Raw genomic sequence first — 12918 nt, 5'->3', positions numbered from 1 at the left:
ACGGTCTCAGAAGACTTGTCCTCCGCCACCCGGATTGAGGGGAGTAACCGCGCCACCACGAGGACCTCATAAGTAGTGGGAATTGGGCATTCCAAAATGGGTATATAAAAAAAAAAACTATCAACATAGATTTTTGCAGATAACCGATAGTTATAAAAAGCAACTATCGGCACAGATACATCGAGCAAACCGATTAGGAGTGCCAAACCTTCTACATATTATGGCTATTATTATTTCTGGATTGTGCATTTAAATTCACATAGTTGTTACAAAGTGTGTTCCTAATTAATTATAAATTAACCTTCGGGTTTTCATATCAGTGATGCTTATAACCCGATATGCAGATAGGTTTTAATTAAGTCCATTATTGGCCAGCCGATACATTGATGCATCTCTAATAAAAAGATTAAATATATATTAAAAAAATTGCACATCGGTTTTTGCAGTTTTGGTAGGTAAATCTTTATATTACACACTGAAAACAATGCAATAAATGTACATAATTACATGTCAAACAAATCATCTATTTTTTATATCAGCGTTGCTGACGACTGGTCTGCACTTATATAGCGCCTTTTTAATCTTAGCAGTTTTCAATGTGCTTTACATTGAGACTCATTCATACACCAATGACGGCAGAGCTGCCATGCAAGGTGCTAGCCTGCCATTGGGAGCAACTTGGGGTTCAGTGTCTTGTCCAAGGACACTTCAGCATGTGGAGTCATGTGGGCTGGGAATCGAACCGCCAACCCTGTGATTAGTGGACAACCCGCTCTACCACCTGAGCCACAGCCGTCCCATATATGCCAGTGTTTTTTATTTGGACCATAATTGGCCAATAAATACTGAACCAACACGAATGGAATCAAATAAGATCTGGAGCAACCAAAATCCTGAAAATACACTGGAAAATAGGAAATATCAGTTCATCCAGTGGTATATTAATAGACTGAAGGGCTCCTTTATGATCCCATTAGGATTGGTCCCAAATAACGTTAGAAATTAAAGCAGGATACTTTTAGGATCTTATTGAGAAGAGAAATAAAAATGGCTCTCATTTAAGAACAATAGAAGACAATGGGATTCTCCATTTAAAGAGCCGGGTCAGAATATGCATGTGTGTGTGTGTGTGTGTGTGTGTGTGTGTGAGTGTCACTCTGATATGTGTGGAATTTTACCGTTAGTTTAGAAGCCTAATCCGAGTTTGCCCGGAGGCGTACAGCAAACCACTTCCCTTCACCGGACAAATTCTCCACTTCTCCGAAAACAGCAAGAAGACAAATCTCCATGGTGACTCGGGACGCCTCATTAAACTAATGCTAACAATGAGCGCTGAGACAGATTATCAATTACTTTGTGCCGGTGCAATAACTGCAGAATTCCCACAAAAGACGTTAAACTACGAGAAGCAAAAGTTGAGGATTTGGTCTAATCCAGTGGAAAAGCTTTTAAAAAGAGTTCAATTGTGAAAAGCAGTAAAATGATTCACAAAGAAAATAATGAGCTCTCCTTAATGGGGGCAAGTACAAAAAAGCAGTAAAAAAAAAATCCCTAAACTTGAAGCAGCATGTGATTTAGACTGACTCACAATGTCAACTAAGAAACAATCGAGGAACAACAATGCTGGTCTTTGCTGGCTGGTTGCATTCATGCATGAAAGTCACTTTACTTTGCTGGTTTAGCTTGAATGATGATAAAACATATGGGATAAAAAAAAATCCCAAAAACTTGCTTTGAATAAGGAATCTGAAACTACTCATGTTCTTCACAAAATGCTGAAATGCACTTATTTTTTGGTGTTTCTCATCGGTTGAATGAGCTTCAAGGCTCTGAGTTCTGCACTCACAGCCAAATTTCCATTCTGGCTGATTTACTCTGGAACGGTTCTAACCGAACACACCCACCAAAACATTCAGCAAATGTCGTCAGCCTAAACCCAATCAAGAACAAAATCAAAACCACCAAGACGGAGGAGAACTGCATTAAGCGTTTGTCATCGTTCACAACCTTTTATAAAACAAAAGAGTTACTGTTGCAGCTCAAGTCGTTCAGATACAATAAATACAAATAAATCAAATAAAACTTTATTGGGAAAATGAAAAGTGCAGGAGTTCATAATTCACCCACATAAAGGAAAGTATATTTTGTATATATTTAGTATCGGCTCGGCTCACTTGGAACCTCGACAGAGGTGGTACTGAAAATGTATCCGGTACCAGGTACTATCCACAGTGTAAAACCCCCAAAAAGCAAGCAGAGTCGAGTTGTCCCGTGCAGTGGAAAAGCCCCATATGAAGCGAAAGTGTACAAGACTGTGTACTTAATGTCTTTAATGAGGTAATGGACTACAATTGCAAATGATGCAAACAAATAAAAAATGACGGAAAAATACAAAACTATTGATCTGAAGTAGATAAGAGCAACTCGACTGCATCAGTCACAGTGCTCTTCAAGGCTCTGAGCTCTTTTGGTGCACTTTGTCGGGCACAATTTTCTAATTGGTGGATTTTTCCCCCTTCAGGATCATAGGTAGAGTACTTCATCAGGAATTCCACTATTAAACCATTATTTGTTAATAAAAAGTTGAAAGTGTGGACTGATACTAGAAACATATTCCATTGACCACAACCTCGGAGCTCACAGTAGATCTGTCATTAAAGGTGTAGCAAAGTTTTTGTTTGTAAGTAGCAGCTTCCTTTGTGGTGTCCTGCCATGTTTTTCGTATAGTAGACTCATGAACAGAGATGTTAACCAGTGCCAATGATTCATTCAAGTCTTTATCTGTCACTCTAGGGATCTGTTTTACCTCATTGAGCATTCTGCTGTGTGTCCTTTGAATCATCTTGGCTGGACGGCCACTTCTAGAGAGAGTACCTATAGTACTGAATCACCTCCATTTATAGACCGTTTGTCTAACTGTGGACAGATGAATATCTAACGGCCACTTCTAGAGAGAGTACCTATAGTACTAAATCATCTCCATTTATAGACAGTTTGTCTAACTGTGGACAGATGAATATCTAACGGCCACTTCTAGAGAGAGTACCTATAGTACTAAATCATCTCCATTTATAGACAGTTTGTCTAACTGTGGACAGATGAATATCTAACGGACACTTCTAGAGAGAGTACCTATAGTACTAAATCATCTCCATTTATAGACAGTTTGTCTAACTGTGGACAGATGAATATCTAACAGCCACTTCTAGAGAGAGTACCTATAGTACTAGATCATCTCCATTTATAGACAGTTTGTCTAACTGTGGACAGATGAATATCTAACGGACACTTCTAGAGAGAGTACCTATAGTACTAAATCATCTCCATTTATAGACAGTTTGTCTAACTGTGGACAGATGAATATCTAACGGGCACTTCTAGAGAGAGTACCTATAGTACTAAATCATCTCCATTTATAGACAGTTTGTCTAACTGTGGACAGATGAATATCTAACGGGCACTTCTAGAGAGAGTACTTATAGTACTAAATCATCTCCATTTATAGACAGTTTGTCTAACTGTGGACAGATGAATATCTAACGGACACTTCTAGAGAGAGTACCTATAGTACTAAATCATCTCCATTTATAAACAGTTTGTCTAACTGTGGACAGATGAATATCTAACGGCCACTTCTAGAGAGAGTACTTATAGTACTAAATCATCTCCATTTATAGACAGGTTGTCTAACTGTGGACAGATGAATATCTAACGACCACTTCTAGTGAGAGTACCTATAGTACTAAATCCTCTCCAATTACAGAAAGTTTGTCTAACTGTGGACAGATGAATATCTAACGGCCACTTCTAGTGAGAGTACCTATAGTACTAAATCATCTCCATTTATAGACAGGTTGTCTAACTGTGGACAGATGAATATCTAACGACCACTTCTAGTGAGAGTACCTATAGTACTAAATCATCTCCATTTATAGACAGTTTGTCTAACTGTGGACAGATGAATATCTAACGGCCACTTCTAGTGAGAGTACCTATAGTACTAAATCATCTCCATTTATAGACAGGTTGTCTAACTGTGGACAGATGAATATCTAAACTCTTCCAGGTAACTTTGTAACTCTTTCCAGCTTCATGCAATGCAACAATTCTTGATCGTAAGTCTTATAAGATCTCATGTTTGTGATGCATGCTCCACGTCAGGAGATCCTTCTTGTGAATAGCAATCTCAAAATGTTTGAGTGCTTTTTATAAGTCAAAGTAGCTTTAACCCGCACCTACAATCTCGTTTCATTAATTGGATTCCACATTTGTCATCTCACAAGAATTATTCCTTCAGGAATCGGACTAGTCAGGTCACGCTGTATGTTGGCGCTGTAGATTCAAAAGAATCGGCTTGTAAGAGTCATTGGTTCGGGAATCGTATTACAGTACACACGTAGTGCTGTATATTTCAAGCTTTAGTTTTAAAAGAATCAGCACACAAAGGAATCATTCGTTCTGGAATATATTAATATATATTTTATATTACGTTATATTTAGATAAAATTTCACAGAAATGTTGATAAAAAGATGCCTTCACGTGTATCACACTGGTTTTGCTGTAGTTAATGTATATTTTGAAATGCCAAAGAATTTCTACTTTTTATTATTTAAAAAAGAAAAATGGCATATTAATGAATAACATGCCAAAAATATCAATCTTTTGACATGTGTGAACAGTTAAGAACCTATTAATGACTTACAATATAGTTTTAGATGAAAACCATGGGGTTATAAATGATTTATAAGATTGAATTACACCGGGTCAAAATTGAAAACAATGTCACAATAAAATGCTTGAAAATTTTCCAAATAAAGCACAATATTAAGATAGAAATGCCCTAAAATAACTTAATCGCTGTTTTGATGATCGACCAGATTTGAAGCGCTTCTGTGGTAGTTATATTTGAGAGATTTATCCAGAAATGCAATCAAACTCACACAGTTGTCCCATTCAAATGCTTGTGATCGTGAAGTACATGACAAATTGGCTTTCACATTCTTCAAAGTCAATGTTTCTTAAGATCTCCGAAACTTCGTCTGATGTTTAGACATCAGTGTTTATCTTACCAGAACATGAGATCCGTTGCTCACCACCCCTAAAAAACTGTCACCTGCCTCAGACACACAGTTTCCCAGCTGCCAGTCGAGTATTCCGGCCACGTTTGGTTCAGAGTCACTTTTTCAAACCTTGCACATCCATGATGCCAACGGACAAAACTTCCTAAATAAGCCATGAATGAGCAGCATCCACTCACACTTCGTTGAGTGCTGGTGTCTTGCGAGAAGAATGGGCGTCTCTTCTCACCAGAGCCCCGGACTCTCGTTGGCTCCCGTTTTACAGAGGGGGAGAGGGGCGTGTGGCTTGGACACAGTGGAATTTCACAGGCACATAGTCAGACCCGTGCCAAAAGCTTATGCCAACCTGGCACAAGAATGCTACAGAATCAATAAAAGACTATTTTGCAGCCTTGTGAAATTGCATCCTCCACTTCAAAATTATATTTCTCCATTATTCAATATTTCCACACCGGCCACCGACGAATGACATTAATTGGATCTGATTCACAGACATTCCTGAAACAGGTTTTGGCAAAGCGGAGGAGGTACGGCAGCCAACACCAGCCCCCGGCTCGCTGTCCAAATACAAAGCAGAAAAGAAACACGGATCTAATGTAAATAAACGCTGCGACTCCAGACTACTCAAACACACTGGACCTTTCTATAGGAACTTTTTCATTAAAAAGCCACTCCAAACCCAAATGCACGACTAGTTCTATTGAAAAATCTCCAAGCAGCTCTTTTCCATACAATGAAAGTAGAGTTAAGTTAAATACTGGAATACTTAGAAAATGTACTTGTTTTGATGAAAGGTGCTTGAGATTGAAGCGGATGGTTTCCTCCGTGTAACGGCACGAGGGGGACCTGCACAATATTAGGCAGGTGGTGTTAATGTTGTGGCTGATCGGTGTGTGCATTTAGTTCTTACCCTCTCCCACCAGACTGTTGTTGTGACCACAGCTGGACTCTTCTCTCATGACCCTGAAACACACACACATCATGAAATCAGGGCTCAACACCTGAACAAATACAAAACACATGCCACCTTACAGCATCATCCTGACAGTTCAGTTCACACCATCACACTGCCTGAATGTCATTGCATTAGATAACATAATATATCAAAGCAAGTGTTTTCTGAGCTTAAATACAGCTCAAGCTCCAACTTACCCCAAATTGCCTCTGTGCCTTAGACAAATATTGTGTTAAGGTTTAATGACAGAGCTATGCATTGTGATAAATGTTCTCAAGTGAGACCGGAGCATTCCAGCAGTGCCTGATCTGCCCTCAGAATCTAACCTCATCAAACCTCATCAGTCTGACAGAGAGGGAATTCCAACCATTCCTTCAGACAGAGTGAATCAGTGTTCCTTGCAGAATAGTGCCAGTCGCTCTGCAACATACGGCAAGTAAACGGAAGCTAGTATGAGGGAATTCCCTATTCAACTTAACTATTTACCTTTTCACAACCAAAACCTGCCCTGATCACAACCGGGAACAAAATTAAACTTTAACCCGTTCACGGAAGGGAATTGACAATAAAAAACATAGGAGGGCATAATCAGCATTTTTGAATCTTATCATCATAATATTTGTGATGACACTTTAAATGAACAGAAATGTTAACAAGTGCAAACCTGTAAATTATTAACATATTAATCAAGACTTTTTGCAACAATACAAATAAAATGTAAGTCGCTTTGGATAAAAGCGTCTGCCAAATGCATAAAATGTAAAATGTAAATGTAATTTTCCTTCCTCTCTGATGGCCTAAACTTCTATTGCACTCTATTGAAAGATTTACGCATTTAAATTTCATAACAAATGTCCATCAAATTCAATTGAGTAATCTTTAATCAAATAAAAAACCTAGCTATTTAAGTATTTTTAAACACATTTTAATTTAATAACAATATTCCATCAAACTGAATCGAATAATCTTTAATCAAATAAAAACCTACATAATTTAAATTGTATTAAGTAAACACATTTCAATTCAATAAAATTCCATCAAATAGAATTGCGCATTCTTTAATAAATTAAAATAAATAAAAAAACTAAATATTTTACGTTTTATTAATTAAATACATTTCAATTTCATAACAAAATCCCATCATATTGAATTGAGTAACCTTTAATAAAATTAAATTTAAAGAACTAAACAATTATTAATATTATAATAATTATTATTTATATATGGATCAGACATCGGCTGATAATTTCAATTATCATGGACGTTTATTATATTTATTATACGCACCTGGCAATTATGTAACTATCCTATTTATTATTATTATTTATATTTATTTTGAAGTTGTGTAATTAATTACTATTTATTTATAATAAGGTAGCATAAATTAAAAAAAAGCAGAATCGGCAAACTTTCGTATCGGCAGATGTTGATCTAAATAATCAGACATTGACTATTTTTGTATTGGTGCATCCCTATCGGTTTTTTCCAACAGGCTTCTTGAACACTCCCCCGTTCTCCTATTGGTCAGACAAACAGAAAGCCACGCCCCAATCTGAACCCATTGGTTGAGTCAATGTTGCTGTTTCAGGCTGGCCGGACTGCTGACTCCACACATTAAACTGGAATGGGATTAAGTGTGAAATTAGCCTAAAATTTTGCAATGATCGCTACAGAAGGAAAGTATTGCAAAATATCCTATTGCCTCCCTAAAGTGAGAAGATCATAGTCTCTGTATGCACCGGAGAGCACATCATACATACAGGCGACATTTAATCTCCCTGTGTTGTGTTCTCACACACTGTTAAACAAAGTGACAATTACTTCCTCAATCAAAGCACTTCCAAAAGCCAAACACTCCCAGACATCCAACAACCCTAAAAATACTCACAACGATTTCCTCCGTAACGCTCCTCGCTTCCGCCGTGGCGAGACCGCCGCTGACCCTGCGACCTGAAACTGGCAGTATAACTAAACCCGAGGGATAACTAGAGTACTACACACAGCCCTGAGGGACAAACCAGACCGTCTAAAGGAGGTTTTCACAAACACACTGCAGCAGAAATACAGAGGAAATGTATAATTGAAAGGCGAGCGTAGAGTATCCCGGTAACTTACTGCAGACAGAGTCTTTATTGTTTCAGCAGTCGGGTCTCTGTTTGTCTTGGCTGACCTCAATTATACTCTCACCAATCAAACTGCCCACCCTTCAACAGAATGTACCAGAGAGAGAGAGAGAGAGAGAGAGAGAGAGAGATGATTCTACTGAGTTTGCTGTAGAGTTAAGAAACCGAGAACACCAGCTCCATTAACTTTTGCTTTTCGAACATGCATTATTGTCTAGTATTAAAACACGTTGACAGTTTCCTGTGCTACCGTTGAGCGGCACTGCAGCACCGCTACTGAATCAGCAGTGATCAGGGCTGGGAAGAGAAATCTGCTTGGGATTTTACATGTTCGCTGTCCTTTTCTGCACATCGCGGTGCTATTTTGTGGTCCATTCTGCATAACGCGGCGGCTCATTTTAGCTTAATCTTGGCCCGTTACGTGGCCGACCCACTGGCGGAATGGCCTTCGGTTCTCCCTGATCGGCCCACCGGGAAAATGCCCGGAATGACAGATTACCAGTCCAGCCGTGGCAGTCAGAAACATACAGAGCGACCGGTGTAGTCTGATTCCAGAACAAATGACTCTTTCGAGCCAATTCTTTTGAATCTACAGCGCAAAACTCACATGCAGTGCGACCAGTTTAAATTCAATTCCCAAGCCAATGACTCTTTTGAATCTACAGCGTGACGTAAATAGCCTGATTCCCAAACGAATTATTCAATTGAGCCGATTCTTTTGAATCTAAAGCTTGACACACACAGTACGATGTGTGTAGTCCTATTCACGAACAAATGATTCTTATAAACCAATTCTTTTGAATGTACAACGCGAAACATACAATGTGACCTGACAAGACCGATTCCTCAATGAATGACTCTTTTGAGCCGATTCTTTTGAATCTACAGCACAACGTGTGTAGTCCTATTCCCGAACAAATGACTCTTATGAACCGATTCTTTTGAATCTACAGCTTGAAACATACAGCATGACGCGTGTAGTCCTATTCCCGAACAAATGACTCTTATGAACCGATTCTTTTGAATCTACAGCTTGAAACATACAGCATGACGTGTAGTCCTATTCCCGAACAAATGACTCTTATGAGCCGATTCTTCTGAATCTACAGCTTGACCTGACGAGTCCGATACTGGAACAAATGATTCTTTTAAACCGATTCTTTTTAAACTACAGCACTCCGTGTGTACCGTAATACGACATAGCCCGATTCCTGAACAAATGATTCTTTTGAGCCATTTATTTTTAATGTACAGCACGAAACATACAGTGTGACCTGACAAGTACAATTCCTGAACGAATGATTCTTTTGAGATAATGTTTTTGAATCTACAGCGGTATTCAGAATATTCCGATTCATGAACAAATGACTCATACGAGCTGGTTCTTTTCAAGAATCACTCCAAACGACTCACAGGTTTGAGTCAGTCTGATGAATCCTTTACTGAATGAACAAGGGTGGTTACAGATTTAAAATTTAACTCACTTACTGAACCCAGGTTTTTACTTTCAGTCATGATCTTTCAATGCAAACCGATAGCTATGGTGTAGACCCAGTTAAAGATGGGCACACATTGGTACTCTGAGCTGTATTCAGTAAACAGTCCAGAAATATTCAAATCTGAACACCCTCTCTCTTACACACACACACACACACGTACCCACACACACGTACGCACACACACGCACGCAAAATAATCTCAAAATGTAGCATCTGTCTACACAAACACAAATCGCTATAATCTTTCCCAGAATTCCATTTGACATTATTTTCATTATGAGGTCATAATATACAAAGCATTGCATAGAGATGAACTGATAACATGATATCTTCCCATCTAATCACCCACTGCGCTCCATAAATAAACTGTACGCATGCATACAGCACATGGACTCGAGCCAGCCATCTGTAATAGGTCAATAATCAGAAACACATTTTATACAGCTCCATTAACATTCACTCTTAAAATACACCTTACACAAACACCAAACACTCACAATATCCTCATAAAAATAGACCTGGAGCTCAGCCATGCCAGCTAGAGGCAAATCATTCCTCAAATTGAACTTTTTTTGTGTGTATGTAACGTCATGGGAAGAGTTCAGAATGAATAAACAGAATTAATTGAAAGTGGAAAAGTCTAGATAAAAGTAAAAAAAATAGACATTTTCCACAGAAGCACCAAAACAAAGCACTGATTTTGTTTTATGCCATCATGTTTTTTGGACCACTGTAATGTCACTTCCACGGGAATTTGGAAATAATTCAGTAACACTGTATATAACAAAGTACCATATTTTACTGCAATATGACACAGTCATTGAACCTAAAGTTCTATTGGCCAACTTAGTTGGGGGGGGGGGGGTCAACCCCTTTTTCTCCCCAATTTTGTTACGCCCAATTCCCAATGCGTTCCAAGTCCTCATGGTGTTGTAGTGACTCGCCTCAATCCGGGTGCCGGAGGACGAATCCAAGATCACTCCGCATCTGAGACCGTCAATCCACGCATCTTATCACGTGGCATGTTGAGCGCGTTACCATGGAGACGTAGCGCATGTGGAGGCTTCACGCTATTCTCCGCGGCATCCACGCAGAACTCACCACACGCCCCACCGACAACGAGGACCACATTATAGCGACCACGAGGAGGTTACCCCATGTGACTCTACCCTCCCTAGCAACCGGGCCAATTTGCTTACCCCATGTGACTCTACCCTCCCTAGCAACCGGGCCAATTTGGTTACCCCATGTGACTCTACCCTCCATAGCAACCGGGACAATTTGGTTACCCCATGTGACTCTACCCTCCATAGCAACCGGGCCAATTTGGTTACCCCATGTGACTCTAACCTCCCTAGCAACCGGGCCAATTTGGTTGCTAAGGAGACCTGACTGGAGTCACTCAGCACGCCCTGAATTCAAACTTGCGCTGAGATACCCAAGATGTCAGAACATACAGATGTCGAGATGCTCTCAGGTGGGCACAGGTGCTACAAACAATTAGTGGTTGACCAGTGTGGCAGGTTTTTAAATGGTCAAAGCCAAAATGCAGGAAACTTTTTGGCTGGTTAAAGTGCTTTACTGGTGGGACGCAAGCCCCAAAGTCATTGCTTATTGCAAATAATAAAATCATGCACCGTTATCAGAACTAAGTAAAAAAGGGAGGTGAAAACACTTCAAATATCGTCGTCGTTCACGTCAAAGAAAGGGTGTCCCATCTAAAACTGGGGCATTTTGGCCCAAATTCATTTGCCACTTGGAAGAAGTCAAATGAACTGTTTGGTGCATACTTGATGACCAGACAAACACATGCTCCATCATGCATGATGTGTAAGATATACATGCTTTCAAAGGTTTCAGCTCATCATTTGCTAATCAAAGCGACAGATCAATGGATTGGACAAACACTCCCTCTTACAGAATACACACTTCAGTCTGTTCCCTTTCACCCCAGTCCTTTAGTTGCATGTAATGCAGGTGAAACAGCAATTAACCCACAGAAATACAACAAGTTCAATGTTTGTCATCTTGACTATGTAACTGTAATGCAAGCTCAACTAGATCTAGGACTAGAAGTTACAAAAAGAGGTTTACAGCCTCATGTCATTGGAAAAATACCTTTTAATGATCCTACACTGCTAAAAGCATGCTCTTGATAAGAATGAAAGGTGGACCAAAAATGATGCACATAGAAGCCCTTTAAGTTTGCTCTTAAAATCTCAGATCATCCTTTAGTCTATCTGCATCTCCATCATATTATCAGTGAATGTCACTGGAAACATTTGCACACAACTAAACGTCATTAATTACATGCATCCTAAAAGTCTTCAAGCAAGACCAAAAGCAAGTCTCAAAGAAGAATGAAAGTTCTTGCATTGCACACATTTTAAAAACTCTATAAACATCAGAAAACCCAGTTTGAATCTTTAATTCTGCCCAAACAAACACTTACCGATTGTGTTCCTCAAAACGTCTGAAGGTCACTCGCAGCTCGCAAACAGTTCTTTCCAGCAGTGGCTGCAGGTCCGAGAGCGTCTCTTCCGCACGCTGAAGATCATGTCACACGCGGCACAAACTCGAAGTGGCGCATAGAGCGTTCCGTGGAACGTGTAACTTTTCTCAGCGCTGCGTGGATTGGGCCAATCACAGGCGTTTGAGATCTCTATACGATTTTGATATTTTAAAAGTCATCTTATAGACGTTGCATTTGCAGATTTGTTTTTGTATGACAGGTCCTAAACTTTTGGACTTACTGTCTTTAAATTAATACGCTATTTAGTGAATATATGTTTCCAATAAGACAAGAAACAGCCTAAGATTGAATGCGGCTCAGAGGAGGATGAGGCTTTCTCAGCAGTCTATCGCCCCCTGCACTCCAATAATAATAATAATAATAATAATAATAAAACATATTATTTTTTTTAAATACGTATTTTTTTTTTTTTTAAGATTTACGCATTCCGATTTCATCAGAACATTCCATCAAATTGAATTGCGTCTTTAATAATTGTAAAAAAATATATATATTAATTTAATTCAATTTAATTAATTAATTGTATGGTATTTGTTGCGAAATTAAAATATGCAAAATCTTAAAAATAGGCTTAAATATTATTATTATAATTTTTTTTTAAGGGGTGGTCTGGAGGAAACCATGATTTGCCAGTGGTCTTTTAAAATCCATTAATAATAAGAAAACTATATGTATCATAATTAAATATTATTTAAGATTAAAATGTTTTTTTGCAATTTATGTTTAATA

At 38.8% G+C, this 12918-nt stretch overlaps 1 protein-coding gene across 1 annotated transcript in view; it reads right to left on the bottom strand.

The window, feature by feature from the left end:
* The window catches only part of LOC127656794 (pleckstrin homology domain-containing family G member 3), a 64220-nt gene extending 52027 nt beyond the window's left edge, over positions 1–12193 (bottom strand). Inside the window, exons 1-2 of the mRNA XM_052145253.1 lie at positions 12109–12193; positions 5990–6042 (exon numbers count right to left, since the gene is read on the bottom strand). Of these exons, the coding sequence (XP_052001213.1) occupies positions 5990–6038 (49 nt within the window). The 5' untranslated portion in view covers positions 6039–6042; positions 12109–12193. The remainder of the gene's footprint in view (positions 1–5989; positions 6043–12108) is intronic.
* Between the last annotated feature and the right edge of the window lie 725 nt (positions 12194–12918).

This window comes from Xyrauchen texanus, chromosome 16 (assembly GCF_025860055.1).
Source record: "Xyrauchen texanus isolate HMW12.3.18 chromosome 16, RBS_HiC_50CHRs, whole genome shotgun sequence".
Lineage (NCBI taxonomy): Eukaryota > Metazoa > Chordata > Actinopteri > Cypriniformes > Catostomidae > Xyrauchen > Xyrauchen texanus.
Note: the sequence above shows the minus strand (reverse complement) of the source record. Positions and strands in the feature narration are given on the sequence as shown.